General features: G+C 50.6%; 2 protein-coding genes across 3 annotated transcripts in view; one reads left to right on the top strand and one right to left on the bottom strand.

Annotated features, from left to right (window-relative positions):
* Nucleotides 1–14,433, top strand: part of LOC135917351 (DNA helicase MCM8-like) — an 85,310-nt gene that overhangs the window by 56,464 nt on the left and 14,413 nt on the right. Inside the window, exon 10 of one of the 2 annotated variants that reach the window (XM_065450946.1) lies at nucleotides 995–1,016. The exons of the other annotated variant lie outside the window; for it this stretch is intronic. The gene's annotated coding sequence lies outside the window, so the exon portion shown is untranslated. Of the gene's footprint in view, nucleotides 1–994; nucleotides 1,017–14,433 lie in introns of those variants that run through there. 2 annotated transcript variants of the gene reach the window in all.
* Nucleotides 1–14,433, bottom strand: part of LOC135917349 (acetylcholinesterase-like) — a 29,363-nt gene that overhangs the window by 9,455 nt on the left and 5,475 nt on the right. The window contains exons 3-8 of the mRNA XM_065450942.1: nucleotides 12,411–12,887; nucleotides 10,068–10,230; nucleotides 4,763–5,029; nucleotides 2,858–3,128; nucleotides 2,506–2,748; nucleotides 969–1,288 (exon numbers count right to left, since the gene is read on the bottom strand). Of these exons, the coding sequence (XP_065307014.1) occupies nucleotides 969–1,288; nucleotides 2,506–2,748; nucleotides 2,858–3,128; nucleotides 4,763–5,029; nucleotides 10,068–10,230; nucleotides 12,411–12,887 (1,741 nt within the window). The remainder of the gene's footprint in view (nucleotides 1–968; nucleotides 1,289–2,505; nucleotides 2,749–2,857; nucleotides 3,129–4,762; nucleotides 5,030–10,067; nucleotides 10,231–12,410; nucleotides 12,888–14,433) is intronic.

Raw genomic sequence — 14,433 nt, 5'->3', positions numbered from 1 at the left:
TCTCAATTGTCGAGGCCTCAGCGTACGTGTATAGTGCTTTGTCGTTACTTCCTTCTCTTGCAAATGGCGATGTGGAAGTCCGAATATTAGCGCGACGTGGAAACAAAGGCTTAGTAGGATTGAGTATCGGAAAGAACAGAGTAAGCGTTAAACTTCAATAGTTCATTCGCAGAGCGAATTCACGAGAATACAGCACCTGCGGATGCGTGCAGCAGTCACGTTAAGAAAGTCACAGCATTGCGTCAAACAGTTGGAACTCGTTTCCGAAGAGATAAGCAGACGTATCGCTAGTGCAGTTCGAGCCTTCTTTTTTAATATGGAGAGCCTCCAACAATTCTCTTGCCAACTAGCCACTACTTCTTCCCAGTATTTTTATATCATGAATAACTGGCTCACGCTTGCAGGCAATGCAACGCGCAGGTAAGTGCGCATTGCCTTTTGCTTTATGATAGTTCATGCTCCCGGTGGTATTTTCCCAGAAGCAAAGGATTTAACGTCACGCAATGGTTCTGTCACGCGAAGGAGAAGAGATGGTGAGAGCCACATCTGCAAAGCAGCCAGCGAGCGCTGACGCCGGAGACACCGGAAATACATATTAGTCCTAAAAAACGTGACAAAGTATCACTGAACAAACTCTTGACAACGCAAATTTAAGGAAATGATGCAAGGAACTTCCTCCCGGATGCGAAGCATCAGACGCAGCTGGAAGAGCCAACGAGGAAGTCCGTCGCGTTCCCCTGGTTAGAACTTGCAAGTCTTGCCTGTGTGTGCGGTGTGTGCTCCATCCTCGGTACAGCGAACGCGGATATTACGAATTATCGGATATAACAAAGTGAATCCAGAATGCCCATACCCGCACCAGCGCTTAACGCATATACGTCTCTGATGAATATCGGATGTAACAAAGGTAGGTAGCATTTTAGAGTCGGACGCACGCACTTCGTTATAGCGAAGCGTCGACTGCCTACCTGTGGAAGGGTCCCCCGCTCTGCAGGATGAAGCGAGTGACGCTGCGCGTCCAGAAGCCGGAGTCCCCGCTGAACAGGTGGTAGCCCAGGGACGTCGCCCCGGCGTCGTGACCCGCCAGGACCAGGCGGGACGCGTTGCCGCCGAATTGTTCGATGTTGGCCAGCGTCCACGAGAGCGCCAGCCGCTGGTCGTGCAGGCCGACGTTGCCCGGCAACGTGTTGGCCGACGGGCCGCTGAGGAAGCCCAGCGCCCCGACGCGGTAGTTCGGCACGACCACCACCAGGTCGCCCAGGGCGGACAGGTACCGGCCGTCGTAGAGCTGCGGGGTCACACAGACCATTCGTCGTGGCGACACATGGTGAGCCTCTTTCGACACGTTTAGCTCAAACGGTCTTGTTACCGGCTGCCGTGCGTAGTTTAGCGACCATGTGGTGTTGCACTGCTGAGCTGGAGGTCACGGGTTCGATTCGTGTGCGCGCGGCGGCCGCATTTGGATGGGGACTAAATGCAAAAAAAAAAAAAACGCTCGTGCGTACTTTGATTTAGGTGCGCGTTAAAGAAATGCAGATGGTCAAGATTACCCAGGAGCCCGCGCCTCCCGTCTCGTATGTGCGACGCGATTGTCAAATTCTGCAATGGCGGCATTTCTTAGCCAATCGGAGAGAGAGAGAGGCCGTGCTCTTGGCCGACCACAGTTTACAAGATGGCGAACTGGTCAGTGTGGCAGAATTCGACAATGTTCGGAATACCACCCCCAGCTTTGCTCTTCTATCTGCGTTCGTATAGATACAGAGGTTGTGGACAAATTGAGCGCTGCAACTTGGCGTGCCGACAGCAGCGCCGTTACGCGCAACCTGTAGTGAGCGGATATAAACGCTTCCAATCGCACGTGCTGCTATTTCGCATACGGATGCGCCCCTCGCCACTGGCTGGGCACATCGTGCCAACACCAGCGTCGGTGCAGGCACGCTCATGTTATCCTTCAAGGTGTCGGTGTTGTAAATTTGCGTGGCCTCCCAACCGGAAGGCGTCAGCATACTTCAGTCGCAAACTGAAACTATGCCGTATACACATGCATCTTGGCCATCGCTGGTTCCCGACTTGCGGACCTTATAAGTGCGCATATGACGTGCGTGTTTTTTTTTCCCCGCTGGCGCAATGTAGAACTCGCTCGGCTTAGCAGGCGATCACCTGTGGCTGGTGGCGTAGACACTTTTCTAGACACCTGAGCGTCGCATCGACAGAGCTTCAGTTGGTACTCGCAGCTACCGAAACAGCAACGTCGAGAGCCGCACATTAGAGTGTTCCTTTTAACAGTAAACCACAACGCTGAAGTTAGCTGGGCTGTAACGGGCAAATGACCGCCTGCGAGTTCGCGCGTCTTCTGGCTGGCAGCTGGCAGCTGTCTCCTGGCTGGATGGCGCGTCTTCTGCCTGGCTGCCATTGGCAAACAGACGACACCTCGTCACCAAGGTGTCGTCTGTTTGCCAATGGAAGCAGCGCGCCTATAGCGACGACGTTCTGTGTAACACGTGCCTCGTAGCTGTTTCCGCCGTTCTGGAAAGCCGCCCCGTACAGGAAGAACAGGACGGTCTTCGCTTCGCAGGAGCCCGTCTCGTGGCCGGGCGAGCAGTTCAGCGCGGGCGACCAGATGTTGAGGTGTAGGCAGTCCTCGCTGGCGTTGTCGGTGCGGACATGGTGCTGGCCCAGATAGAAGTCCTGCTGTGGGCAGGGCGGGCCCTTGACCATGTTGTCCTGCGTGCTGCCGCTCTGGTCCTCCTGCGTCCAGAAAGAAAGCTTTACTGTTGCAGCTTTGCTTGGGGTTGTTCTGGAGCACGGAGGCAAGTAAAAGGTCTCGCGCAAGCCTATAGGGGCAGCATCGTCGTACCCCGAGTGGTGAGACCAGCGGTTGCGGCGGCTTGAAGCGCACAGGTCCCCGGGGAACCTTGGCAAACGAGACACCCAGAAAGGCAAGCACCGCCCACTCGCGCCCTTGGTCGCTGACCACGAGCCGCTGTCCGCGCACGGTGCCGAACAGGCCCTTGGCCACTGGTAGGCTGCGGTTCCGCATGTACTTGACGAGGGCGAAGGACATCAAGGCCAGAAGAAGTACCGCCACGGTAACAGCGCCCGCGAACACTAGTCTGCCGCCGAAGGACCTGCGAGAGGATCGCCGTTGGTGATGGTGTCCCGTCCGTCAAACGTGCACTGATTACTCGAAAACAAGCGTTGACGTTCGCCCTTGTTGGTGAAGACGTACGTAGTATTGCTTAAGCTCATTGACCACACGCATATTCTCCTTGTCGAAGCGCTTAAAATAATGCTGCACAGTAGAACGAGAAACCTTTTAAGCGATTGTTGTTGCTGCCACCGCCTTTCGAGTGTTCGAGTGATGCTTGAATACCACCTTGGGCTTGTTGGTTCTCCATCCTGGTGTTAACAGCGCAAAACATAGACGGAACACGAGACGAGAAGCGCTTGTGGTATGTGTCATCATCTCGTCTTGTGTTCTGTCTACGTTTTGCGCTGTTAACACCAGGACGAGTTATGCTTGTGTCGACCACATCTACCGTGCTTGCAGGAACTTCTTGTAGCTGTCCTCGCTGTTCTGTCAGTATTGTCGTTAATTGTAGCCGTTATTAATAACAATTCAACAGTAAGCGGTTGCACGATTAACGCTTAGTAAGCCGTAGCTGTCGCTGCAATTCCCGTGGCGTCCACAGTCAAAGCCGCTGTCACCGTGATCAGAGACTGTACTGGCATGGCCTTTAGTGGCTCTGAGAGAAGCGTGTTACAGAGAGTCTTGAGAGCATAGCAGGTGCCCGAGTAGCATTTGGATGCGGGCTTCATGTAAAACCAATGTATATATATAGGACTCATGTGAGCCAATTGGACATGCGTTTGCGCTTTTCGTTTCGTGGAGACGGTTACGAGCGTCATGGTGGTCGGACGACGTGTGTAGTCGTTGACTCTCGGAACGGCAGCCTGAAGAGCGATTAACACAACTACAATAAACGTATACAACGCTGACATAGTATTCGGAAACTAAACGAGACAGTTGTAATGCCGGTATGTATTGGTTGCGTGACGGAGGGTGTAGGTGGGTGAGGGACGCAGACGATTTCCTCGGGAGCGTAAGAGCAGACGGCATCTGATTCTTCTTCAGCTTTTATTTGTGTCTTGAAGGGGCAGCGCAATACGACGAAGACAGAAGGCAGGAACACACAGGACAGCGCTGTCCTGTGTGTTCCTGCCTTCTGTCAGTCGTATTGCGCTGCCCCTTCAATATGTTCAACCAGCACCAACTCGCCCAAACGTCGGGCCTTCTACAGTTTACTTGTGTCTCCTAGCTAATTCGAACTCCCAAACAACGCCAGAAAAAACACGTGCCCATAATATTCTGGAGATCGTATTGAAAGCTCAAGAAGAAAGGACGATATGTATATTTTCGGGCCGTGTGACCAGCGGAGGTGAGAACTAATTACATCGGCAAGGAGGCAGCTGTCGTTTAGGTTTATGACCAAGGGAAACGAGCTCGGCCTAAACTTATGGGGCGAGGTACCATCGAGAGAGACATTTCAGCCAGGAGCGTAGGAGAGACGATGCAGTAAACGATTAAAAAAACAACGACCGAGCCGTTAGATCAAGAAATCGCCACTGATCACGCCTGACCTGCCTCGTCTCCGGTGTCCTCGCCCCCAATTTCTGTATGCATCCTACAGCCAACCTTAGCGACCGTCTTTGCCGTCACCTTGATGCCATAGCTCTAAATAAATAAAACCGCAATGCTTGCCGTTTAGCGTTGGGCCCGTCGTCAGGCTCGTCGTCCAGCTCGAAAATCTCCTTGTCCCTGCTTCTGGTCGGCGAAGGTCGAGAATGAGACGAGGTGGCCGGACTGCGCTGAGTCGGGGACTCGACCTTGGGCTCGGTTGCCGAGTCCTCGTGGGGTCTCTTCTCGTCAGATGTCGCGCTGTGCACGCAGAACGGGGACGTGGCTGCGGTGTGAAACGTTGCCTGGACACTGGGTTCTGTTCCTCGTGGGGACCCCGCTGTCGCCTCGCTGTATCGGTCCGGTTACATGAACAAAAAAATAGAAATCCAGTTACTGCACTCAGTCTCACTAACTCCATGCCCTGCAGCCAAGGCTGAGGCTCGTGTCAGCCAATCAGCGAAGCGAGAATCGGCTGCGTGTTCCCGATAAGGGAGGAGGGTTCGCCTATTGTGTGCTACCGATCATTCCGTGACGATTCCATTCAGTCGGTGTCGCGCGAATCGTCATCAGCGGCGGACAGCCGAAGAGTCCTTAATGTTCTGATTCTCGCTTCTGATTGGCTGGCCCGATCCATAGCTTGTCGCTCCACTGCAAGTGGTGGCGCCAAGTAAAGAATGGTAAACGGAAGAACAACCGAAAAGCACGATTATGTTTTTGGTGTAAGTAAGCGGTCTTGAAAGGAGTCTAACGTGTCAACTATGGTACGTACGAGCCTTAATTGTTCTTCAACCGCAGCTTGTACGGGCGACAACGTTCACAAATGTCACATTCTTCAAAAACAGGTCTGACAACAGACTGCGTGTAAGCGACGCTCGAAAACGTTTCTTTTTCTTCCTGTTTTTTAACCCTTTCAATGTCATTGACGCACCAGTACGGTTCCGTGTTTCTGTTCGGTCATGTTCCTTTTGACATTCCTTTTGTGTAGATGGGAATATGAGGACCACACAAAAATTCTCTCACAACCAAAAATAAACCGTTGTGTTTGTTTTATAATATCCGAGAGGAAAAAACGAAGCTGGGGGTGTGTCACGTCCGAAAATTGAACCAACACTGAAAGAGTTAATGGTATGGACATTGCAGAATTTTCGCCGTCGCATTCATCGTGATGTTTAGCATAAACTTCAATTCCCAGCGCCTGTAAAGGCGCCGCCAGGTTTTTTATGATGATGATGGTGATTATTTGATTATTTTTATGATGGTTATTATCTACCGTATGCATTACATGGCCTGCTTAGCTCCATTTTGTTTTCTTATTGTCAACTAGAATGTCGGCTATCCCCTTTCGCTCCCTGATCTATATTTCGCACCATCGCTGTTTGCCCGGTCCTTAACTTGTTCTTGAGTTTCTTTGTTAACCTTCAAGTTTCTTCCCCATATGTCAGCACCGGTATAATGCAATGATTGCATACTTTTCTTTTCAACGACATTGGTAAGCTCCCACTCACGATTTGGTAATGCCTGCCGTACGCAAATCCCTGTCTCGGTGGTGGCGTGGAGCAGGGGTGGAACACCGGACATTTAATGTGAAAGCCGTAAGTTCAAATCCTCGTCCAGTCCACCACTGCTTCAGGCTAGAAGTTGCGTCTAACACCGGCAAAAAAGAAAGAAAGAAACGCCGCGAGGCGTTGGAGCTGTACTAGTCCAGATGCAAGCAAATTCGGAAGGCCCCCTAATCTCCAACAAGGACGCTCCCTCACCTGAATAGGAATTAGCCTCCCTGGTGCCACAGGCTTATCGTAGTCTCACCACAGTGCTGACGTGAAAGTAGTCTCGTCAAGAGCGTTGTTGAGCAAATCGCCAAGTACCATGATTTGAAAACGCTTTTCCTTCTTCTACAGCCAGGTTCTAAAGAACTAAGTTTGCCACTGCTGGTGGTGCACAGCTACCGTAGAGCGATTTTCTAAAAACAAACGCGCTACTTGGTCGAATTTGTAATCCGGAAACCGTGTTTTTGGCACTCGGCCAGATTAGCAGCAGGCATAGAGTTTTCCACCGAGCGGTTCGTATTGCCCAAATGCATTAAGCGGCATTAAAATATGAATGCTTGAGCTGATAGTGTCGGGGAGCCACCAGCACCAAGAATCACGCCGTTATATAGTGCTTCCGTTCCACTTTCGGTATGCTTCACTGCGCGGTAAATAGGCTTCACCGTAATGCGCGTTGTATGTTTCGCCGCGTAACATGGTTGTACTTCGGCGAAGCTGACTATAGGGAACCGGTTGATAGCATGCTCGGCTGCTCGCTCATTGCCATGCGCTGACGAGTATGCAAGAACGCCAGTACAGCGCTTTGTGAAAGCGCGCGAAGTGAGCTAGCAAGTACCGCTCCACAAATGGCTCAGTTCCTTTGCGACTTGGCTGTTAAGACACGTTCCGAATACATTTCGGACTTTTCGGGGGCTTGAATATTTTCGAAGTGTCTTTCGAATCGAATACCAAACGATTTAAATCGAATGTGCGAAGTTTTCGCACACCAACATTCGCACATCACTACAATAAACCGATTTTCTATATGCCTTATTTCTCACGTTGCACACAGTCGCAGGGATAGCTTTAGCGCCTACGTGTTTACGTACGACTTAGATATATAGCGAGTTTGAGCAGCACGGTCGCCTGTACAGGCCGTACTCACACTAACGCACTCAGCAACCTAACCAACTTTTTTACGCGCAAGCGTACGTATGCCTGTGACGTAGGCGATATTGTGTTTGTCCCCGAGAGGGCAGCGAGCGCTGGCGGAGGAGGAAGAAGGCGCTGGAGGTGGAGAAGAGAGTCGCGCGTCGCACTGTCGAGATCAATGTATAGCGACCGCGTTACGCTCGACAAAGCAACGCAACACGCTCGACAAAGCAACGCTACCCAGAGGAAGAAAGTCTAGGTGGAGCTGAGCAAAGCGAGGAAGGAGAAAGGAGGCGAGGCGTAACGGAGGAGGAGGGTAGGCGGAGGCTCGCTGGGTTGACCTCCTCTGGCAGTTGCTACGGGTTCTGTGTGCGCTATCGACGTACCGGGTTAGTCTCGTGATCGAGAGGCCTAGCGAGAAGGGCAACAAAAGAGAAGAGCCTCGACACAAGCGGTGGCAGGTGGAGCGCGAGTCGACCGACCCCGAAGTCGTAGCCAAGCGCGTTCGCGAAGTGAAACGTCACCGTAATTTTGTTTTCTTACCCCTGGTACGAGCAGGAGGATTCAGGTGGCGTTTGATTTGGCCGCCGCGAGACATGAATCCATCAACTTCAGGGCTTCTTATTCTTTTTTTTTTCAACACGCAGTGCGCGTCGCTCGCTTCTGTGGTGACCTTCTACAACTCCACGCGCTTGCTGCGCATGCGCCGTCTATTTAGTAACGGGCGTGGTAACGCGACGCCTGCAGCGACGGAGTAAACACGTCCCGAGTGACATGTACGTTTGAGAAACAAACGACAATTTGAATGTTGTGAAAAAATGGCCAGGCTTAGCTTGGTTAAGCCAAGAATGCGTTGCATATTGCGCGAGTTAGGGCCCAGCTTTTCCTCCGGCTGTCGTGACGTCACGTCACGTGGTTGCGCTAAAGGTCAATGGTGGCTGCCCGGCCGCGCCCAAGGGCTGAACTGAGTGATTGCAATATGCAACGCATAATGGCTCATACCCTCAATGGTGGCTGCCCGGCCGCGCCCAAGGGGTGAACTGAGGGATTGCAATATGCAACGCATAAAATTAAGGTGGCGCAATGCCACGAGAATGATAACTGTACAAGGCCGTGTGCTATACACTGCTACACTTTGCCGAAAAAACAGATGTACACAGTTCCGCTGCGTCCATATGATCCTATAGGGCTCTTTCATTGCTGTAGCCAACTGTAGCACTAGGCTCTTCTGCAGCTTTCGAAAGCTACTCTTCTAAACTACGAAACTTTTTTTTCGGTAACAAGAAACCGACAAACGTAATTTTCGCAGGCGGCACGGAACATTATTTCTGACTCTTGAATACAGGGAAGGAAATTCGGTTCAATGTTTAAACACCGGGGCTGTTGATGAATCTTGGAGGTCGGGTGATGTTGAGTTTCGGAGAAGTGGTGAAGCGAGCGACAGCCAGGAGCATTCGCGTTTCCGCGTCCGGTGATCTCCGTCTCACCAGCGTTCTTGCAGCGAATGTTCGTGGTCGTCGAGTCAGATAAGATAATGCTCGCATGCTTGGCAATTAGTAAGCGAAGGTTTACGGGCCATATAAACGGCCGATAAAATTTGCGAACCTCGTGTAGTCGTGCAATGTCGCATTGCGGGCGTAACTGCGACTTTTCTTTTGCGAGTGAAACACACACTTTTGTGCATTCGTCCTCGACTTTTTTTTTCTAATTCTCGCATATTACATTGTACTACCGCGAAGCGAGAGTTGTAGGTTTCATGTGTTTCGTTATTGCTTCTGTTTTATTTTATTTTTTTGCTGTTACGTATATCATGACAAGAGGTCACATTGCAGAGTTACACTGAGCAACCTATTTCTGTATATTGTACTCCGCCTGTATACCGGACATGTCTACAATCAATGAACTCGTACTCATTTGAGAATGGAACCCGCACTACAAACTCGACAGCTGAGCAAACGGCGTATTCTATTGATAAGAGATGCACCTGTTAAGACTGGAAACTGGGCTAGCTGCATTGGGCTCTGGTTAGCTAATAAAGCTCGGCGCTCATGCGAAAAACAGATATATAACTGCACGTCACGTTTTGTGCTTTCCGTGCACTCCTTTGTAGTTCATCTCATCTCCGAGTTTTGTTTGTTGCCGCGAGTTGGTGCGCTCAAAAATGGAAACGCCGTTTTTTTTTTTTGCGCGCAATTACATGCAAGTGCGACATGTAATCGCTCTGTACCTAAGCCCAAGTCCAAAATGCCCGTTCTTTCTTTTTTCTTTTTCTTTTAAAGATGGTTTAAGCCGCTGTTACAAATGCAGGCGAACCTGGTAACTAAACGATCGATTTCAGTAGTTGCCGAATGGTCGTTGTTTCAAATTTTTGAGCACTATGTAACACGGCGTTATAGACCCACGAGCCAATAGTTGAAATTCCTTCCGGCTTAATAATATTTGGGGTTTTACGTGCCAAAACCACTTTCTGATTATGAGGCACGCCGTAGTGGAGGACTCCGGAAATTTAGACCACCTGGGGTTCTTTACATTCACCTAAATATAAGCACACAGGTGTTTTCGCATTTCGCCCCCATCGAAATGCGGCCGCCGTGGCCGGGATTCGATCACGCGACCTCGTGCTCAGCAGCCCAACACCATAGCCACTGAGCAACCACGGCGGGTGTCCTTCCGGCTTAGGTAAATAGGAATGAACAACGTAGGTTAACCTGAGCGCTGCGTCTCTCTCGTGTGTACGGGTCGGGCTTGAGGTGGCTCCTCTCTCGCCTCGTTCCTTCGCCGTGGAGGCCGAGCTCAAGCCCTCGCTTTGGCCCGCGACCTTCTGACCCGGTGTGGTGGGACGAATGCTGCCCTCCGGGCTCCGACTGCCACCTGCGAGAGGCGTACGTCCGAGTAGCTGAAGGCCGAGACGAACTTGCTCTCTCTCACTCTTCTTTCACAAGACGCCGTGGCCTGGCTAATACGTTATATCTGATGTGGTCCACTCCAGCCGTGAAAACTGCCGCAAGACATTGAAATTTTGTACGTGGACCTGAGCCGCTAAAGTCTATTAAGTCATTTATTTAGTGGTTAAGACTTGATTGATTGATTCATTCATTCATTCATTGATTGATTGATTGGATTGATTGATTCATTCATTCATTCATTCATTCATTCATTCATTCATTCATTACCCGCTCAATCAACACAGGAACTGTAAGAGAAGCCCTAGTGAAAGGCTCCCGAGTATTTTGACCTTCTAGGCTCTCATTTTACGCTAATTGGAATACACCCGTCGCGGTCAGCAAGAGGGCCTGCGATCTCGTTGGAAGCCGAAGTGTCTAGTACCTACCGAGTCGTTCCATTCGGTCCCTGAAATGTGTTCTCCTCGGACCGGGTTACACTGTATGCTACGCCGGCTTACATTGGCGAGACGGTCCATCTTCACGTCCCAACGTTAAACAGCGTGCACTCTCTGTGTTGCTCTTCCAAACCTTGATTAGACGAGTCAACGGTGGAGGCGAATTAAGTTGATGAATATGTTCAGACGCCACCGTGAATGGCATTCATTCAGTTCATCATCATCATCATCATCATCATTATTATTATTATTATTATTATTATTATTATTATTATTATTATTATTATTATTATTATTATTATTATTATTATAGTGTGAAGTGATGTCATGGGGATTCTTTCGAAGCACCGCTGGGAGGAAGCTGCTCTTCCTTGCTGTGTGCGCTCAGGAAAACGCGATTGCACGGTACAATAGAAGATCCTGACTGCGGTGTTTCCTGGGAGCGGTGCCGGCTGTGACGACAATTTTTATTGGCATCTCCTTTGAAACGCGAGCGGCGACCAATAGCCGCCTACCAGCTTGCGGATGGATGGATGGATGTTATGAGCGTCCCCTTTGGAACGGGGCGGTGGGTTGCGCCACCAAGATCATACTGCCTAATATTCTACCTAGGTTAAACAATGAAAAAAGACACAAAAAGAACGCTATGAACTACCACGCCCAAATTTTCTGATGCCCTATTGCGAACTGTGCTTTTGTACGTCTCCGTCTTTTGTCGTTTCCCTACTTTTCTTCCACCAATCCTCCAGTCGCCTCTTACTAATGTCTATTGCGGACATGTTTGCTTTACCACTGCTCCCTCTGAACCCAAGGGCTTCAAGGAGGCCAGTGGTGCCTAAATCGACCGCTGGGTAGACGTCTTCACATTCTAATAAAACATGCTCCGTAGTTTCCTTAGCTTTACCACAGCAAGCACATGCTGCTTCTTCCTTCTTATATCTCGCTATATAGGTGCGTGTTCTAAGGCATCCCGATCTCGCTTCGAAAAGTAATGAGCTTCCCTTTGAGTTATCATAAATGGTTTCTCTCCTGATTTGCGCTCGAACAGGGCCAGCGCCACCTAGCAGAGTCCGCCTGGCAGGAGCGTGTCGAACGAAGCATGGCCTCCGAGATTATCGAAGGCTATGGTTGAAGGAACAGTTGCATTGGATGCCATGTTTGGAGTAAACGCTCTCTCTTGGTTGACCTACTGCTGTTTGTAAGGTTCTAGGCGGCCCACCGTGACCTCTGCCGAGATCCTTCATAACTACGCTGCAGTGAAAGGTCAGCGCGAGAAACTAAAGCGAAATGTAAACGCCAGATATTTTAATATCTTGATTTTTTCACACGCTCCATCGTTCGACCTGCCGGATGCAGCGTCACCCTCTAAAGAATCAATATTTTACGACCACCGGTATTTCGGCCGCTATTGCGGGAATATTTCCTGAATAAACTTCACGGAAATTTCTGACAGTGCCTGATCCGCCTACAAAACCGAGTTGGAAACCCGTTTTAATTAAACCGTCGACATCTAGAGTAATAAAACACTTGGTAGTAGACTTCACTTTTTTTTTTGCTTTGACAGTAGTATTTTCGTGGCTAATGTTGGCAGGTCTGTTATTCAGTGGCACATATCTTGCGCTTGCTACCGAATTGCTACCGCTCGCTACCGAATATTGAGTCGCGACTTTTACTGTTGCTTATTTTCGCCGTGACATTCTGCCGTACTCACCCGTCTGATCGCCGCCGCTGGGCTTCTCGGTGGGTTCCTCTCCCGAGATTCCGTGAGCAGGTTCGACCTCCGAACTGCCTCCGTCTGGCGGTGTGTGCGGTATGCCCAGCTGCGACAGACGTTCCGGCAGCCACTCGTCGCTGGGCACCTTGACGGCAGGCTTGAATTCGGCTGTCTGGTCAGCAGTATCCGGGAACAGGGTCCATTCGGGTGCGGTTTCCGCGACCCGCGCCGACACCACCGGAAGTATGTGAGTGGTGTCCTCTTGTGGTGCCTCTGGGAGAGAGAGAGAGATCCGCGCCGACACCACCGGTAGTATGTGAGTGGTGTCCTCTTGTGATGCCTCTGGGAGAGAGAGAGAGATCCGCGGCGACACCGGTAGTATGCGAGTGCTGTCCTCTTGTGGTGCCTCTGGGAGAGAGAGAGAGATCCGCGGCGACACCGGTAGTATGCGAGTGCTGTCCTCTTGTGGTGCCTCTGGGAGAGAGAGAGAGAGAGAGCAAATGATAAATGAAAGGTAGGGAGGTTAACCAGGACTGAGCCCGGTTGGCTACCCTACACTGGGGAAAGGGAAACGGGGACGGAAAGATTAAAGAAAAAAGAGGAAGTCCACCGGTGATATCGCTCAGTCACTCAGTCCGGATTACAGACGCTGGCCTACAGACAGGGCTTTCGTCTATACCCTGCCTCTGGGAGGGTATAGACGAAAGCCCTCAGCTTGTCGCTGTGTGCGTATCCCTTTCGTCGCCTTTACTTCTACGTACAGTGCACCTTGCTGCCTGCCCTGTGTTTCAGTGACGATCGGCTGTGTCCAGTTACCGAAAAGAGGGCGTTCGAGAGAAAAAAAACGTTGCATCTAAAGCGAAGCGTTCTTTGCCTACGTCGACGGGATTTGGCGTGCAGGCCACCTCGCCGAGTAAACTATAGTCGGATACAACTTTAGAAAAAAGGGGAGGCCCCGCCCAGATGACCGAAGCGGCGAAGTCACCGGCCGTCCGGCGCATGACGTCGGTCCAGAGTGCGCGCCCATTGGTGGATGCTCGTGTGCATCCGCCTCGGAGGAGTAAACGCCCCCTTTTTTCTAAAGTTGTATCCGACTATAGACCGATCTTGGAGGCAGTGTGATGGTAAACTTGGCCGATCCCGGAGGCAGTGTAACGGTAAACTTGGCCGATCCCGGAGGCAGTGTGATAGTAACATTGGCCGATCCCGGAGGCAGTGCGGTAGTATGGCTTGGCCGATCCCGGAGGCAGTGCGATAGTATGGCTTGGCCGATCCCGGAGGCAGTGGTGTAGCAAACTAGACCGATCCGGGTGTGTGTGTAAGCAAAGGTGGGTGACTTGGCGGTCCGGTGCTGGTAATAGTGGGAGATATGTTCCTCGCTGGTATACGTTCCCAGAACTGTAGTTAGACTATATTCATCTCTGCGACGCATAGCGGCGTCATCAGCGTAAGGTGTGACTTTAACCGACCAGTTATCTGGTAATTGAAGCTCTGACACACAGCTTTTTATTTCTAACTAAAAAGAGGTTCTATCGCTAGCACAAAAAAACAAGGAAGGTGGTTAGTCTGTTCGCACTGCCTCGCGAAACCTGAAATCTCGCGACTACTTCCTGTTTCATGGTTAAATCACCAACGATATCGTTATGTAGCTCCATTATCAGATACGCAAATGGTATGGAAAATCCAGATGCTAACAAAGCTGCGAATGTGTATGTATCTTCTTGCCTATAGAATCCTTTGGTTGGTCAAGAGAGCTTAATTAACCAACCCATTTTCTTTCCTTGCGGGAGTGTATTCAATAATATCCCTAACGTTTGGACATTTATACAGGAAACAGTATATGATTGCTGATAATCAGCTGATAATCAACTGATAATCAGTGTCTGGCGAATTTATGGGATGGCACATGACGGCCTAAGCAAGGGTGGCAATGTGGTCGTGTTAGTTTATCGTCACGGAACGGCATGGAGGGCGTCACAGTGAAAACGAAGAAACGAGGCACACACACATGGATCGTGTT

This window comes from Dermacentor albipictus, chromosome 9 (assembly GCF_038994185.2).
Source record: "Dermacentor albipictus isolate Rhodes 1998 colony chromosome 9, USDA_Dalb.pri_finalv2, whole genome shotgun sequence".
In the NCBI taxonomy this organism is placed as follows: Eukaryota; Metazoa; Arthropoda; class Arachnida; order Ixodida; family Ixodidae; genus Dermacentor; species Dermacentor albipictus.
The sequence above is the reverse complement of the archived record's forward strand: the minus strand, read 5'-3'. Positions and strand labels throughout refer to the sequence as shown.